The sequence below is a fragment of the Zonotrichia albicollis genome, chromosome 2 (assembly GCF_047830755.1).
Source record: "Zonotrichia albicollis isolate bZonAlb1 chromosome 2, bZonAlb1.hap1, whole genome shotgun sequence".
Classification (NCBI taxonomy): Eukaryota; Metazoa; Chordata; class Aves; order Passeriformes; family Passerellidae; genus Zonotrichia; species Zonotrichia albicollis.
In genome coordinates, this window is record NC_133820.1 from 114,275,401 (window position 1) to 114,289,798 (window position 14,398).

Genomic DNA, 14,398 nt, shown 5'->3' on the forward strand with positions numbered 1-14,398 from the left:
GAAGATTAAAATACTAATTATGCAATTAATTTTAGCTGAAGAACTTCTTTTGAATTGTTGGCAGATTTGGGGATTTTAACTCCTAACAGCAAATCTGTACTCACCTTGCACACGAGTAACCAAGTCATGAGTGTGATTTCACACAGACTCTCTGGTACACTAAGGCATACACGTACACACACAAATGCAGTGTGAGATCTTCCTCATTTGATTTTGGTAAATGCATTACATAAAAAATTACCTTTTTAAATGTTTCACACTTTGATCAATCCCCTGTACTCTCACAATTTTGGTAACCTGATCAAATAGCAGTTGATAAAAGCATTAGTATGTTGTTAATGTACAGCCATGAATTCTTAGAAAGCAGCTTCTCAGTAATGTAGCAGATGTTTATTGTGTTCCCTTTCCACTCAGAAATACTTACAGCAATTAGCAAGGGAGATCATATGCTATTATTATACTTATTTGAAGGCAATGTGAAGTTGCTCATAATATTAAGGATGAAGAAAAGTTACATATAAGGAATAGATAATATAGGGAATAAATAATCTCGTTTATGCCCTGTTGAAACTTCAGGCATTGTGAATAATTTTTTCCATGACATGACCCTTCTAAATTTTTTTTCAATAATTTGTTTTTGTAGTGTTAAAACACTTGTCAAAAGAACTGGCACAGGGAATACATCTCATTGTATTCTGTTATATTTCTGAAGTCATGAAGTATTATTTATGTGCTTAATACACTCTTAAGTGAGAGAGCATTCCTTGGGAATTAATGTAATCTACTGCACACTGGGTTACAGGATCAGTAATGAGAGAGACATAGCTTCCTACATACCATAAATTCTCCATGAGCATTTGGATAAATGCCTGAGAGAAGTACAAGTAAAAGTGCTAAGTCAGGCCTACAAAGATTGCTTAGCTGATGGTGTGCATAGATGCATATGCCCCTATCCCACCCCAAAGTTTTCATAAGCCTTCCTTTTGTGTAGCTGATAGTATTCTTTATTGGCATTTTTCTTTCAATGAAACACCAGCTGGAGAATTTATTTTAAAAAATAATATAGACATAGGAAGGTAGGTTGGGAAGAGAGATTACTTCCTGCAGCTTTCTTTGATCTCTGTAGATAAAAGGCAACATGGTGGAAATAGAGCAGGTGATGTAACAGATAAAGAATTTGGAAATATAGTCAGAGAGCATGAACTCTATGCCATGTCCTGGGTAGGAAGGGAAATATGTGGGAGAAAAGATGAAACACCTTCATTCTGTAAAAAAAAAGTATTTTTCTTATCTTAGTACTCTATTAATCATAGACATAGCTTTTATTTTACGTCTGGTACACTTACGAGGCTTGGTGTCCATTATTTTCTGCTATCCACTGATTTAGTGGATAGCATATTTAGTGGAACCCTTTACTTCATATTTTAGTTTTCTTAAGATGAGTTAACAATGCCTCAGCTTCACATTGTGTTCATAAAGCTGAAAAAGAATTTCTGTCAAATTTAGGAATTCTAAACATATGACGTATTTATTAGTACTTTTAAAATTAAAGATGTAATTCGTTGCTTCTTTTCTCCAGATGTGTTTGAACTGTAGGATCTTTCCTCTGATCTCTACAACTCAAAATGTGGAAGAATATAGAAGAAGATTAAAAGGATCACCTCTGATTTTTCTTAATCTGTTGGGGTTTTTGTTGGGTTTATTTTAAAGTAGTAGTAAGAAGCCAAGTCATCAGTCCTGAGATCTGTCTCATCTAATGGTGCAAGATGAGATACATTTTCCAGCTGGGAAAACTATGTGCAGTTGGAATCAATCCTTATAGGACTGGGCTGCATCCAGCAAGTGTCACAGACATGTGTGAGAACGTTCAGTTTGGAGACCAGGAACAGAAGTGAAACTACTTTATTTTGACTGCTCTTTTGGAAACATAGGGCAATTTTTTAAAATTTACATTTTGTTTGTTTGTTTGTTTGTGTCTACAGCTTTCTAAACCAAAGGAAAGTAACTGGCTAAAAGCTTTTTTGACTCCATTGACTAGCCCGAATCACAGTTGTCCAAGCTCAATAGAATTTAATATTTCAGTACTGCTTTTGTTACTGACAGAGTTTTCTTACTCTTTCTGAGTTTAGCATTTGATATACAACACTGCCCAGGAATTCTTATGTGTGCTTCAGATATTTAATTGCTTTATCATCTGCCTGCTTCTTAAAAATGGGGAATTTATTCCAAAGTTAACACAGAATATTGCAAACACCTTTGCCAAGTGCCATTCAGAGCTGTTAAACCTTGCTTTATGTGAAGTCCTGGGTGTTGGGTGTTATTTGGAGCCGAGAACACAGGTATTTTGGGTGACCATATGCAAGTTGCAATGCTGGAAGTGGAAAACAATTGTGACTTCAGAAAAAGGATAATCCCATTCCATTTCCATATTTTTGCATGTTATTTTAAAGATTCTTGCTTCAACTATACCCAGAATAGTGGGGGGACTTATAAACAGAATGTCACCTATTTCTGAATGGGCGTCAGCATCTATTTTTCCTTCAATTCCTAAGCAGATCATTGTGGACAACTCATCTGCTTCTATTCTTTCCACAACCCAGGTTCTTTCCCCAGTGTACACAAAGCACAAAACATTCTCCCTCGCTGAAGTGAGTGTAGGAATTACACTGGATGTTGCTCAAGACCCAGAAAGAGCTTCTTAAGCAATTATCGAAGAGGTGTCAAAAGGGACTTTGGACTTTTAACAACTGACTGCTATTCTTTGAGCCCAGTTTTCCCTCTCCTCTGTAATGTAGGCATCCAGTCTGCATTTCTCCAGTCTGACAGGAAGGATACCTGTGGAAATTGTGCCAACGTTGAAGTAAATGATGTTCACCCCTTTCCCCATTGTATGCAAAGCCAGGAATAACATTACAGAAGGCAGCAAGCTTTGCCAGACAGCCTGGCCTTGGTAAATTTGCTCTGGCTGTTCCAAATCACCTTCTTGTTCATCATGTGCATAGGTGGGACTGTTCCTGGTGACTGAGCCTAGGGACAACAGCTTGCAGTTTCCTGGATGCTCTTTCTTGCCTTTACTCAGTTGATTGCACTGAGGTATTTTTCCCTTCTCCACAACAAATTAATCTTACTTCTCTATGGCAATTCTCTTATGCTTATCTATATATTGAAGAGACCACACCTTATTGGATTTTCATTTTCTATGTCTTAGAGATAGTAAGTAGGATACTGGGATTCATGCAGAGCACTGAGGAGGGCAGCCCTCCTTGAGGCTTTATGGTATATACTTAGATGTGCAAAGCAAAAGTGGTAGCCTTCAATTGGAAAAATAGCATTTTTTACTAGGAAACATAGAGCTGAAATGGGCTTCCTGAACTTATTTTAACCACCTTCTTCTTATTCCCAAGACAGTTTGTTCCAGAGTGTAGTTCCCTGTATCAGTTTTCCAGGTATATTCCTTGCTGCAGCTTGTCTCTTCTCTTCACAAATATGGAGCAGAAGTAATTTATTCTGCTTTTCCTCAGGACTTTGTTTACCATATATATTTGGATACTATTTTCATATCAATCTGTTTTCCTCCAAGCTCAATGATTCCTGTTTTCTCAGACTTCTTTCCTGGGTAATATACTCTGTACCTCTAGTCATTGAATTTGAATTTTTTCCTGAATTTATCAAGATGATCTGTTTTGCAGTGCTCTATGTATTTGTCTATCAGTGGATGACCAACTATGTATCCATTAGTGATAAAAGACCTTTTTAGAAGTTAGAACTAACATAAAAGGACTGGGATCCATTTCTTCAGATTTAAAGTCAAAAGGCAACAATTTTGAAACATACCTAGTCATGTTGGGGATTCTGAAGCTTATAGATTAATTTACAACTAAGAGTTGGAAGTACATGTTGGTTTCAAATTTATTCTGTTGCTACAGCTTGTAAATCCTCCTTGCTGTCTAAATACTACTGTCTTTAAGCAGGTTTATCCCTAAAAAATAACCATGTGCTTAATCAGAGAAGGAGCTAAAACAAAGTTAGCTTTAAAATCATCTAACCCAATGTTACAGAATACTCAGCTAAAGACTTGCTCGTTCATTTTCTTGGATTATGGAAAATAAGGTAATATTTATCACAGAAGAGGATTTGAGTATATGACTACCTATTTTGTTCTATTAATGCAGATAAACATGCAAATTTCAATTTATTACTGTTTGAAGTTTTTTTAAGCTGTTGATTTGGAGCTGCCTTATTGTAACACAGTAGAATTTATACTTTCTTGCTGTTGCTTATTTTGATATTCTTCTTTTGAATGATTCCTCCCAAAGTGTTTCAAAAGATCCCCGATGAGTAGTCACAGAGTGAAAACAAAAATAAGTATTATGATGTAACAAATGGTGATATGTAAGGAATAGACTCCAACTTGGCTGTAGGAAATGAGTCCCTCACTACAACCTGGGCACACAGTAACCCATGTAGCAGATTACCTGTGTACTCAGTAATAAACGCTAACATCCTGGGTTGTAAAGTGCAGTGTCCTCACTCTTCTCACAGAACCAAAGGTGGCTGCAGTTCCAGACTGTTTTTTATTATGCCTTTGATTTTCAACTCTTGTAAATGAGGGGTGCTTAAGGAAGTGGAGATGCCAAACAGTGCCTGGCACTGAGCAGGTAATGGCAGTGGTAATGCACTGCCTGCCCATGAGCACAGTCATAAGAGACTTCCTGCATTCAGGTCTGTGTCAGATACCAATTGCTTCAGTACGTTTGAAGTTTACGGGCAGAGCCAGTCCAACAGCATCTGAATTCTTCACCTGCTGAAGTTCTTCATATTTTGTTGAGCTTTTCCTATTGAGGAGAGGCTGTTAAAGAAAGTCCATGATTTTATTCAACTGATCAACTCTAAAGTATGACCACCTTGTATGAGGCCAGGTCCAAAGACCACATTTCTCTTTGGTGTTTCCATTGGCTTTTTAAAGGCTTAAAAAAAGGATTTAGACCTAGAAAATTTGTGAGACTCTCCATGCTCTGCACAGTCTTCTGCTTGCCTTTACTGAATATATTTCAGCAGAATCTGTCAGGTTCTTTGGCCAGGACAGTTTTCTCCATAGCCCAGCCTGGGTGGAGTTGCCTTGGACTTGTTTCCTTGGACAGGAGAAGGAGCCAGGATTGGAAAGACAGCTCTTCTGGGCTAGATGCAGTCACTGTCTCATCAGCTCTGTCCAGGTGAAATTACATCCTGAAAAATACATACCAGGCCAGTCTGGAAAAAGCAACAACAAATAATGAGCTTTGAGAGTAAAGCCAGGGGAACAAGGCCCTGGATAACCTAAAGACATCAGATCAAAATTAAGCTTTATCCTACTACAAATAAGTGATCCATAATCTAAATTGAAATAAGGGTTTCAGGTTTCTTTGTTAACAAATAGTTTTTGTCTTGTCCTTTTACATTTGTGTACTGTTTATTTTAAACCTGTTATCTATCAAAAATTATTCAGCTTGAAGGAGTTTCAAAGGATGTTATGCATTGAAAATAATTAATAGGTTTGGTTTTGCCCCTATCCTTCAAAAATGTTGAATTGTTCAATGTTGAATTTCACAAATTTATATCATCAAACACCAAACTAAGTTTACTAACTGGACACATAAAGGAGCTGAATTTTCTAAGGTTCGAAATAAAAATTAAACAGAATCCTAAAAGAGGAGCGAGGGTCAGGTTCTTGTAAATCATACCAAAGAAGTTTTCAGAGGACTAACTCCTCTTCACTTTCCATCAGACCTGCAGGCTTAGTTATTTTCAAACAACAGTTTTCTTCCTTGTTTTCAGGTTTTTTTCATATTTTAATAAGTAATGAAGAATGACCTGCAGAATGAAAGGTGGAATTGGGGGTTGGACCACTGAAATGGGATCCCAACTTTAAATCCAGACTGTTTTCAGCTTTGCACCCTAAAAATATAGATAAGTACTTTACTAAGTCAACTAAAAAGTAATTTTAAACCAGCATGTTTAAGGAGCCTTCTGCAGGAGATAAAGATGGAAGTGGAACTTCAGTGAAGTTCTTGAATGACCCAAAAACTGACAAAACAGATGGCAACATTTGAGCAATGAATTTCTTTTGTACAATGGTTTCTGTAGCTACATAGAAGCTGGAATTGCTAATAACTACATCTTTACCTCTGCATTGATCTAATTGGTCCTAAAGAACTAATGAGTACAGCTTATGCACTCAGTTCTGAACTGTAATAATCACTAGAGAGGGATTGGCAAAATAAGTTTTAAATCCTTGTAATTTTGTAATATAAATGATCCAACAATTCTCTTTCAGAAGTATATGTTTCATTTAGAACATTGAAGAGCAGCATGTTTCTGACTAGCATTAATAAAACTAAACATGCATAGCAACTGGAGGGAAAGGTGTGAGTAACCTTGAAATAGTGCTGTGAGAAAGGACGCAGGAAGGGATGGGGCTGACCCTTTTGGGTCACTACCTTTAGCTGAACACCAGTATTGAGGAGTTTCCCTAGTGCATATTTCAGCTTCTCCTGAAATTCCTATTCATTTAGTAGTGAATTTCTTCAGTATGAAATTCACTATTCATTTAGTAGTGAATTTCTCTATCATTTAAATTACTAAAATGCCCCCAGATTTGAAAGAAATATGGAAGGAATTACAGTTTATGCTATTTTATTTGCTGTTTGCATTCTGTTAAGAATGTTGATACACCGAAGAAAAGTTGCTCTCTTTGAAATGAAAGTAGTTTGAAGGTGTAATTTAAGAGCTCAAGTGTTAGGTTTTTGTAGATAGACATCCTTGTTTTTGCTTTGCACAGTTAACTGCTGCATGTTGACAGCCAATTCTCTTGAGGCAATGTTAGACTTGTGTAGGCATAATAATACTTTGAAAAGAGCGATTGGGGAACTTCATTTGCAAATGATGAAACTACATGCAAGGCTGTTAACTCACCCTCCCCTAAAAAGGTATTCTTGGTTGCCCTCTTCATATGGCACCTACTTTCATCATTCAGAGTATTTTTGAATGTGAATTTTATGGCTAGGAACCTTAGTGTTTGATGTAATCTCTTATGAGAAAGGATCCTCAGCTATCTTATTGGAGAGTACAAAGACAGATTTTCTGCAGAAGTGCAGAGTAATTTGGCAAGAGGCACTGGGCACAAACTGGAATACGGGAAATTCCAGTTAGATATTAGGACTTTTTTTTTTTAAACAGAAGTATGCTAAGCACTGAAACAGATTACCCCAGAGATGTTATGGCATCTGTGTCCTCAGAGGTGTTCAAGACTCAGCTAGATGTGGCCCTGAGCAACTTGAGGCTTTGAGCAGGGAGTTGAACTAGATGACTTAGAGAAGTTCCTTCCACCCAAAGTTCTTCCACTATTCTGTGCTTGTGGCTGCTTTAGAAGTGTCTCTTGTTTATTGTAGTACATAGAAACAGAACTATTTTTAAATGTTTCCCATTTTAAGATATATTTGGGTTGCAGCCAGACAACCAATATTTCTCCATGTTTGGCAGCCAGAATAAATACAAAAATATAAAAGAGCAGAAAAGAAAAGTTTCATAGTTTTAGATTATCATTGAAAACTTGCCTGGTGGTACTATGACACCAGATTTGGAAAAATCAAAGCACTGCTGTGAATGATTTGAATAAATGAGGTAGTGCTCGCAAATAGATTGTGCTAATATATTTTCATAATGCACACTTCATTTGTCTAGCACTCTGGGAGGCAGAGCTGAGTCTTGCCTTCATGCCCCTTAAAATCTTTGAAATAGTGGAAAATAAACACTTTCAATGTAAGGCAAAAGGAATTCTGGCAACAAAGCCAAATTTGCTGTAATACACTACAGCTGTATTCACCCTCTAGTTCTGCAGGGCAGAGTTCAAGGATCCTCACTCTATGGATAAAAACAAAAAATAGGACTGTATTTGATCACAAGGGACAATGCACACCTAAAGCACACAGCAGACTCCTGGTGTGAGAGGAACATCTAAACTTTTCAAAGTTTCAATATATTCTTGCCTTTGTTTCCTGTTGCCTATGCATTCCAACTAGCCAAATGTTCTTCCAGCTGGATTCTTTGAGTCATTGGTAACTCTTTTCTTCTTTCTGAAGAGCTCGTGGTGGCTGGTCCTCTGATGATGCAGCTGATTTGTTATTAAGCTGTTTTTCATTCCCTCCTAGTACAGGCAGACTCCTTTTCTCAGAGTGAATCCAACACTCCAAGTGCTCTGATGCATTTAATATTGTGCTTTTACTTCAGATGCGCTTTGCACAGTTTCTCCTGCTGACTTTTGTTGAAGAAAATACTTGCAGATCAGTGTGGAATTTCTGTTGGCAAGCACAAAGGGAAAGATTGTGTTTCAGAGGCAGCTATAGATCTCAGAATCTTCCATTTAGAAATGGCCTCAATGTAAAAGAATTGCATTACAAATGCAAATTCTTAAGACCAGGGTTTCACTAATAAATGCCAAAACCTGACACAAACTAATGGAATTAGAGGGCATCTAGTTTATCATTTGAGTCTTTCAGCAGGGAAAAAAGGTCTCCTGGATTCCTAATACAAAAAAATATTTTCTCAAAATCAAATAGATTCTTATCACAGTATCATAAGAGTTAAGTTCCTATGATTTCCCTTGTCTATTCAATTATACTTAATGAATATTTATCTGAGTGATGACTAAAAGAGACATACTACTCAGAATGAGAATGCTTTCCTGGTTAATTGATCTAACACTGTGAGATCAGCACAAATGAAATCTATATTGTTAATATGCTCTGGGAGCAGTCCCCATTTACCAAGATAATTTATAAATAATTTATATCTGCCTTGCTCCAGGCTGACCCTCTCTTGATTAGACTGGCAGTGTCTGTGCACTGTGTAGGATTGAGCTCTCCTTGTCCTTGGTTGCTCCACTTCTGCTTGTATGCTTCCAGAAACTGTCATTTATTATTTTACCAGTTAATATTCATCCCTCACTCTCCCTGATTATGGAATGCACACAGCCTATGAATAGGAATGTGGTTTAGTCATATGAAGTGTGGCATCTGTGTTGTTGCTTTAGCAGTTATTTTCCCTGAAAAACACGCGGCTAAGTTAAAAAGAAGAAGGAGATTTTTCTGCTTGCTCTCTGCTGCTCTTTGATACAGGTTTTAGGAAAGACAGCTCCTGCTTACCTGACCTGATCTCCTCTTATGACAGGGTCACACACTTACTGGATGAGGAAAAGGTTGTGGATATTGTGGATGCCTTCAGCAAGGCCAAATGCTGCACCTGTCTCATGACAACCCAAGCTGCCTGGTCAAAAAGGACCTGGGTGTGCTGGTCACCAGCAGCTGAGCATGAGCCAGAGGGTACCCAGGTGGCACCCAGGAGGCCAAGAGCCCAGTGGAAGCCCATTTATCAGCAAGAGTGTGCCAAGCAGAACCAGGGAAGTGGTCACCCCCCTGCACTTGGCACTCGTGGGCCTGCACTCTAAATCCTATATTAAGTTTTGGGTTCCTCTCTACAAGAAAGATGTTGAGGAGCTGAAGCATGTCCACAGAAGGGCCACAAAGCTGCTGAAGGGACTGGAGCAAAAGTCTTATGAGGAGGCATTGAGGGAGCTGGAGAAAAGGAGGCTTGGGGGGACCTCATGTCTCTCTCTCTCTACAACAGACTGAAAGGAGGGTGTGGGGGCCAGGTGGGGGTCAGCCTCTTCTCCCAGGTAACAAGTGACAGGACAAGGGCAAATGGCCTCTAGTTGTGTCAGGGGAGCTTTAAGTTGGATTCTAGGGAAAATATCTTCACCAAAACATGAAGCACTGGAACAGACTGATGATGTTTGAGGCATGATCCTGGGAGGTATTTGAAAGTTGTGTAGATGTGGCACTTGGGGACATGATTTAGTGGTGGACTTGACAGTGCTGGGTTTATGGTTGAACTTGATGATCTTGATGGTCTTTTCCAACCAAATAATTTTGTCCTTTTTTTTTTTTTTCTAAAGTCTGCAATACTTTTTGCCATTGCTGTACTTAAAAGTAAATTAGCAGAAAATGACCTACCCTATCAAGACAGGGTGGTGAGGACAAGGATTTATTTTTTAAATTTCAAGTGCATCTCCTTTTCTTCTTTCCTGCCTTATTATCCTTTTTAAAATATATATATATATATTATTCCTGTTTATTTTCTTCTAGAACTGTCTTTGATTTTAGAAGCTCTCATGGTGGTTTTGATATGCTAGCTGTAAAAAAGAGGTCTAAAGGGTATTATCTCAAAGCTAGTACTGTTTCGGGATCCCATTTGAACTTTCTAATTGCAGAAACCTCACTGAGTTTTAAGGCTTTAACAAAATCAAGACTCTTTGTCACTCTAATTGACTGCTTATGAATAAGCAATGGTATCCATCTAACTGAAGTCAGACCCAGCTGAATATAATCTTGATATAGAATTAAGTCTTCAAATTGATGTAAAGTATAACAGATATACATAGATACAATTGTGGGGGGGAATGATTTAAATTATTGTAAATTTAAAATTAAATAGATGTTCTCTAAATTTTTGTAATAAATTCAGGTCTAAGACTAATTAAGAAATTTATTATGGAAATCAAATTACCATATTTGAATAAAGTTCTGTAAGTCTTCTTTTATCCTTAGACATGAGGATAGAGCAATAGAGATCAGGAGACCATCATTTCAATGATGCTTAATGGGTTTTGAAGAATCCATAATTTAAACAGATCTAGCTCACTGTCAGTCAGAGATAATAATCCTAAACTTTGTTACCAGCTTTTACTAAGTGTCTTTATGAAGCCTGTTTGGGATATTTGAAGTGTGTTGTGTTTTATTCCTGGTTTGTGCTGTCTGGAGCCCTGTCAATATTCAGAATTGCCCATCCTCAGCAATCTTGTGTACTGAAAATAAATGAGCTTGGATGTCACAGAGATTAGAAGCCACTGACACCCTTTTCCCTGTGAAGGTATTGCTCTGCTGAAAATGCCAGAGAACTGAATTTTCTAGAAGCCTTGCAGTCTTCTGGAACCTGGCAGAGTTGCCTTTGGAAAATTGTGACAGTTTCCTGGCTGAATGATTTTTCTTGATCAGTCTTTAGATAAAGGAAGGGAGGCAGATGTTTTCCATCAATTTTACTTGTACGCTTCTTTCTGTAAAGGGAAGAGACATAAAGTGTTGGCTTTTGGCTTTACATTCTGTGTGCAGACAACTGCAGATGCTCAAATCATCTAGTAAAACAAAGTGAGGGTTTTGGTCTCTTGGCAACTCTAGTCGTTAGAATTTCTCTAAAAAAAGCAGGGCATGTTGGGGTGATACCAGAGAATCAGTATGTACTTGTCTAGAGTAAGTTGAATATCAGTCTGCAATCACAATTACTGAGAGAGAGAGAAAGAGAGAAAGAAGAGAAAGCGAGAAAGAAAAGAAAGAGAGAGAAAGAAAAAGAAGGGAAGAAGAAAAGAAATAAAAAGTTTAGTATTGCTCTATCCTATTATTCAATGATATATTATTTATCATTTATCTCAATATATCATTTATTCAATGATATATTATTTATCATTTTCTCATAGTTGTTCTTCAGGTTTTAGTTCCCAAAGCAAAATGATTATCTGCAGAATTCTGGGTTTTCCTGATAAGTTCATTTCAATCCTCATGTTTGAACAGATGCCTAAAAATCTTCTGGGGATAAAAATTTATATTTTGAGAATGAGAAGAGAAATAACAACACAAAATGTACTAGTCCGGTGCTGGTGTTGTAAGTTTGGGGGAAAGCCAGCAATTCAACAGTTCTGAAAATATGATAGGCCTAACAGTAGCAAGGGAGTACTAAAATTGTACATACCAAGGAAGGAAAAGGGAAAAGCCAATCCTCCCTTACCCCAGCAAGAGGAAGCCAAAACACCAACTTGTAGCCTAAAAAGTTATTTATTCTGTTGTGAAGTCATTCTCTGTTGCTACAAGTTAAATTTTTACAGATGGATATACAAGATGTTTCTTACTTTATGTGCTGTTCGCCTGGAAAGCATAAAAATGAATGTTTAAAAAGAGTTTCTTCGTAGTTTTGAGTAAAGTATTTATGTTAGTTAGGTGTCCTGGTATAATTCCAAATACAAAATTACATTTCCAGCCCAACATAGCGGGAAAAATTTAGAAGATTTATTTGGATCCAATTGCTGTTTATTCTCTAACATAATTTTTGAGTGTGATTAACTGATTAACTTAGTTTTAAAACTTCATATTTTCTACTAATAAGCAAAAAAGAAAACAAAAAACTTGGACATTTCCCTCCTGTGGGTTCTACATATGGCTAATACTACCTTAACTCTTGCATTTAAAGGAAAAAACACTTGCATTTTTTCCACTTACTTCATGCATGGTTTTACTACTGCAATTGTAGATGTTAAAGCAAATGATAATGCTAAACTAGTGGAAAAACAGTCATGTTGGCAACCACTCTTGTACATGACTGTTAGTTCACCTTTATAAATACATTGTGTTTCCAGGAGACATCACCTGTAAGAAATTTTTCAGTTGCATGCTATTAGCAAATTAAATTGTTATATTGTCATGTTCCATTACTGAATGATGGCAAGACAATGCATTCTGATTTCCTCTTTTTCACTCTTTCCCCAGTGAAAAGGCAGAGCCTGAAGGTTCAGATCAATGCCACAGATGACACTGTTTGCATGAGGTATCTTCGACCAAGTCAAAGCACCAAACTAGAAGGTTTTGTCCTGGGTTATGGAAGCAACTTCTTTTCTAATCAGTACATCCCTTTACCTTCTGAAGGAAAAAACTATATAACAGAACTTGGTAAGACATATTTGCTTTGTATTGAATTATGGGAAGAGACTGAGGAGAATATGAACCTTTTGTTCACCTGATTTTTTGTTTTATTGGGATGTTGCTCACGGTTTATTTGTTTAAGGTCTGTTTAAGGTTTCCATCAAGAATTTCAGTGGAAAGTGGAATTAGCAGATCCTTCAAGGAGAATAACTAGTTCTTGTTGTCTGGAAATTTTGCTCACTGGTACTTGTTTTGGGGATTTTTGCTTTAGTGAGAGCCTGCACTATACTTGAACAAATCACGCATCAGATGGGATGGTTTGCCCAAAGATGCAGATATAAAGCAGAATACAAAGAAAGTGTACATGCTTTTAACAAACAATAGAAAAAGCAGTGAAAGAGTCTGGAGAATTGTGTGGTTGATTCCTTTTGACAGAAACATTCATTTCAACATGATGCCACTTCTTGTAGGGATCTACTCCAGGATTGCATGTTATAGATTAACCTCTAACTTCCATGTCAGAAGGTACCGATGGAATTCCATGAGCTGTTTTATGGAAGAGATTAAACCATGTCATGAATGCTATATCCTGATATCTGGAATAGAGAGAAGGAAGAATGAATTATTAAAACATTGATGTATCAGGATTTGACCTTTTGAGAAATCTGTTAAATCCCTAAGGATTTTCCTATTGATTTCTTTAGGTTTTTCTAGCCTGAAATGAATCAATTTACCCTCATCATTGTAATGCTTGTGATCTTGGTGTGAAGCAAGCTGGAGGAAAGGATGCATGAGCATAGAAGTAATAATTGCCGTGTTTTTGATGTGTTCAGTTAAGGCCATTGTGGGTGTCTGCTCCAGACTGAAAACTGCAGAACAAAAACTGAAAAAATAAGATGTTAGATACAGAATAATTAAGATATTGGAAACTGACAGGATCACCGTGGCAAACCTTAACTTTCCTTTTCGAGAGTTGGTTCTCCTGGGATCTCTCTGTAATTCCATCACCCATCTGGCTTACCTGATTCGTCCTATGTGTAACTTTTGAATCAGTTCACTAAGAATGATGTACAGGATTTTCTGTAGTATACTGTGCATTAGGCATAACAATGCCTGCTGCAGGAGTAGTGAGGATTAATTTTTGAGGATTAATTTTTTCGGGTACTCTGAGATCTTAAGGAAGAGCAAAAGCAGGACTGATTGTAACATTGTGTAAGATCATTTTAACTCCCTATGTAATAGAAAATTTTATATCCAATGTTTTGTAAAACTGAAAGTTCAAGGTCACCTGGAATTTCAGGTATATCGATATTTTGTAGCTTTAACCTTAACAGTTAATGACTGGACTCTAAGCACCTTTCTTTAGTTCCACAGTACATCAGAGCACTGACCATGTGCATATCCATTTGCTGTAGGGTGTCTGGAGAGGGAAAAGTACAAATATTGAGGAATGCTCTTCCTTTATGGTTATTTCAAAGGAGAATAATGTCAAAATTTTATCCCCCATCACGCTAATAGAAATTTTCAGTTTCCTTGTGACAATAAATCTATGCTTGTGACTTCTGAACATCCAGTAACTAAACATGCAAAATGCAACATAATATAGATAGCAAGACAAG

General features: G+C 37.2%; 1 protein-coding gene across 1 annotated transcript in view; it reads left to right on the forward strand.

Moving 5' to 3' along the window:
* The window catches only part of ABI3BP (ABI family member 3 binding protein), a 137,349-nt gene that overhangs the window by 7,875 nt on the left and 115,076 nt on the right, over positions 1-14,398 (forward strand). Inside the window, exon 2 of the mRNA XM_074536084.1 lies at positions 12,627-12,806. Coding sequence (XP_074392185.1) covers positions 12,627-12,806 — 180 coding nt within the window. The remainder of the gene's footprint in view (positions 1-12,626; positions 12,807-14,398) is intronic.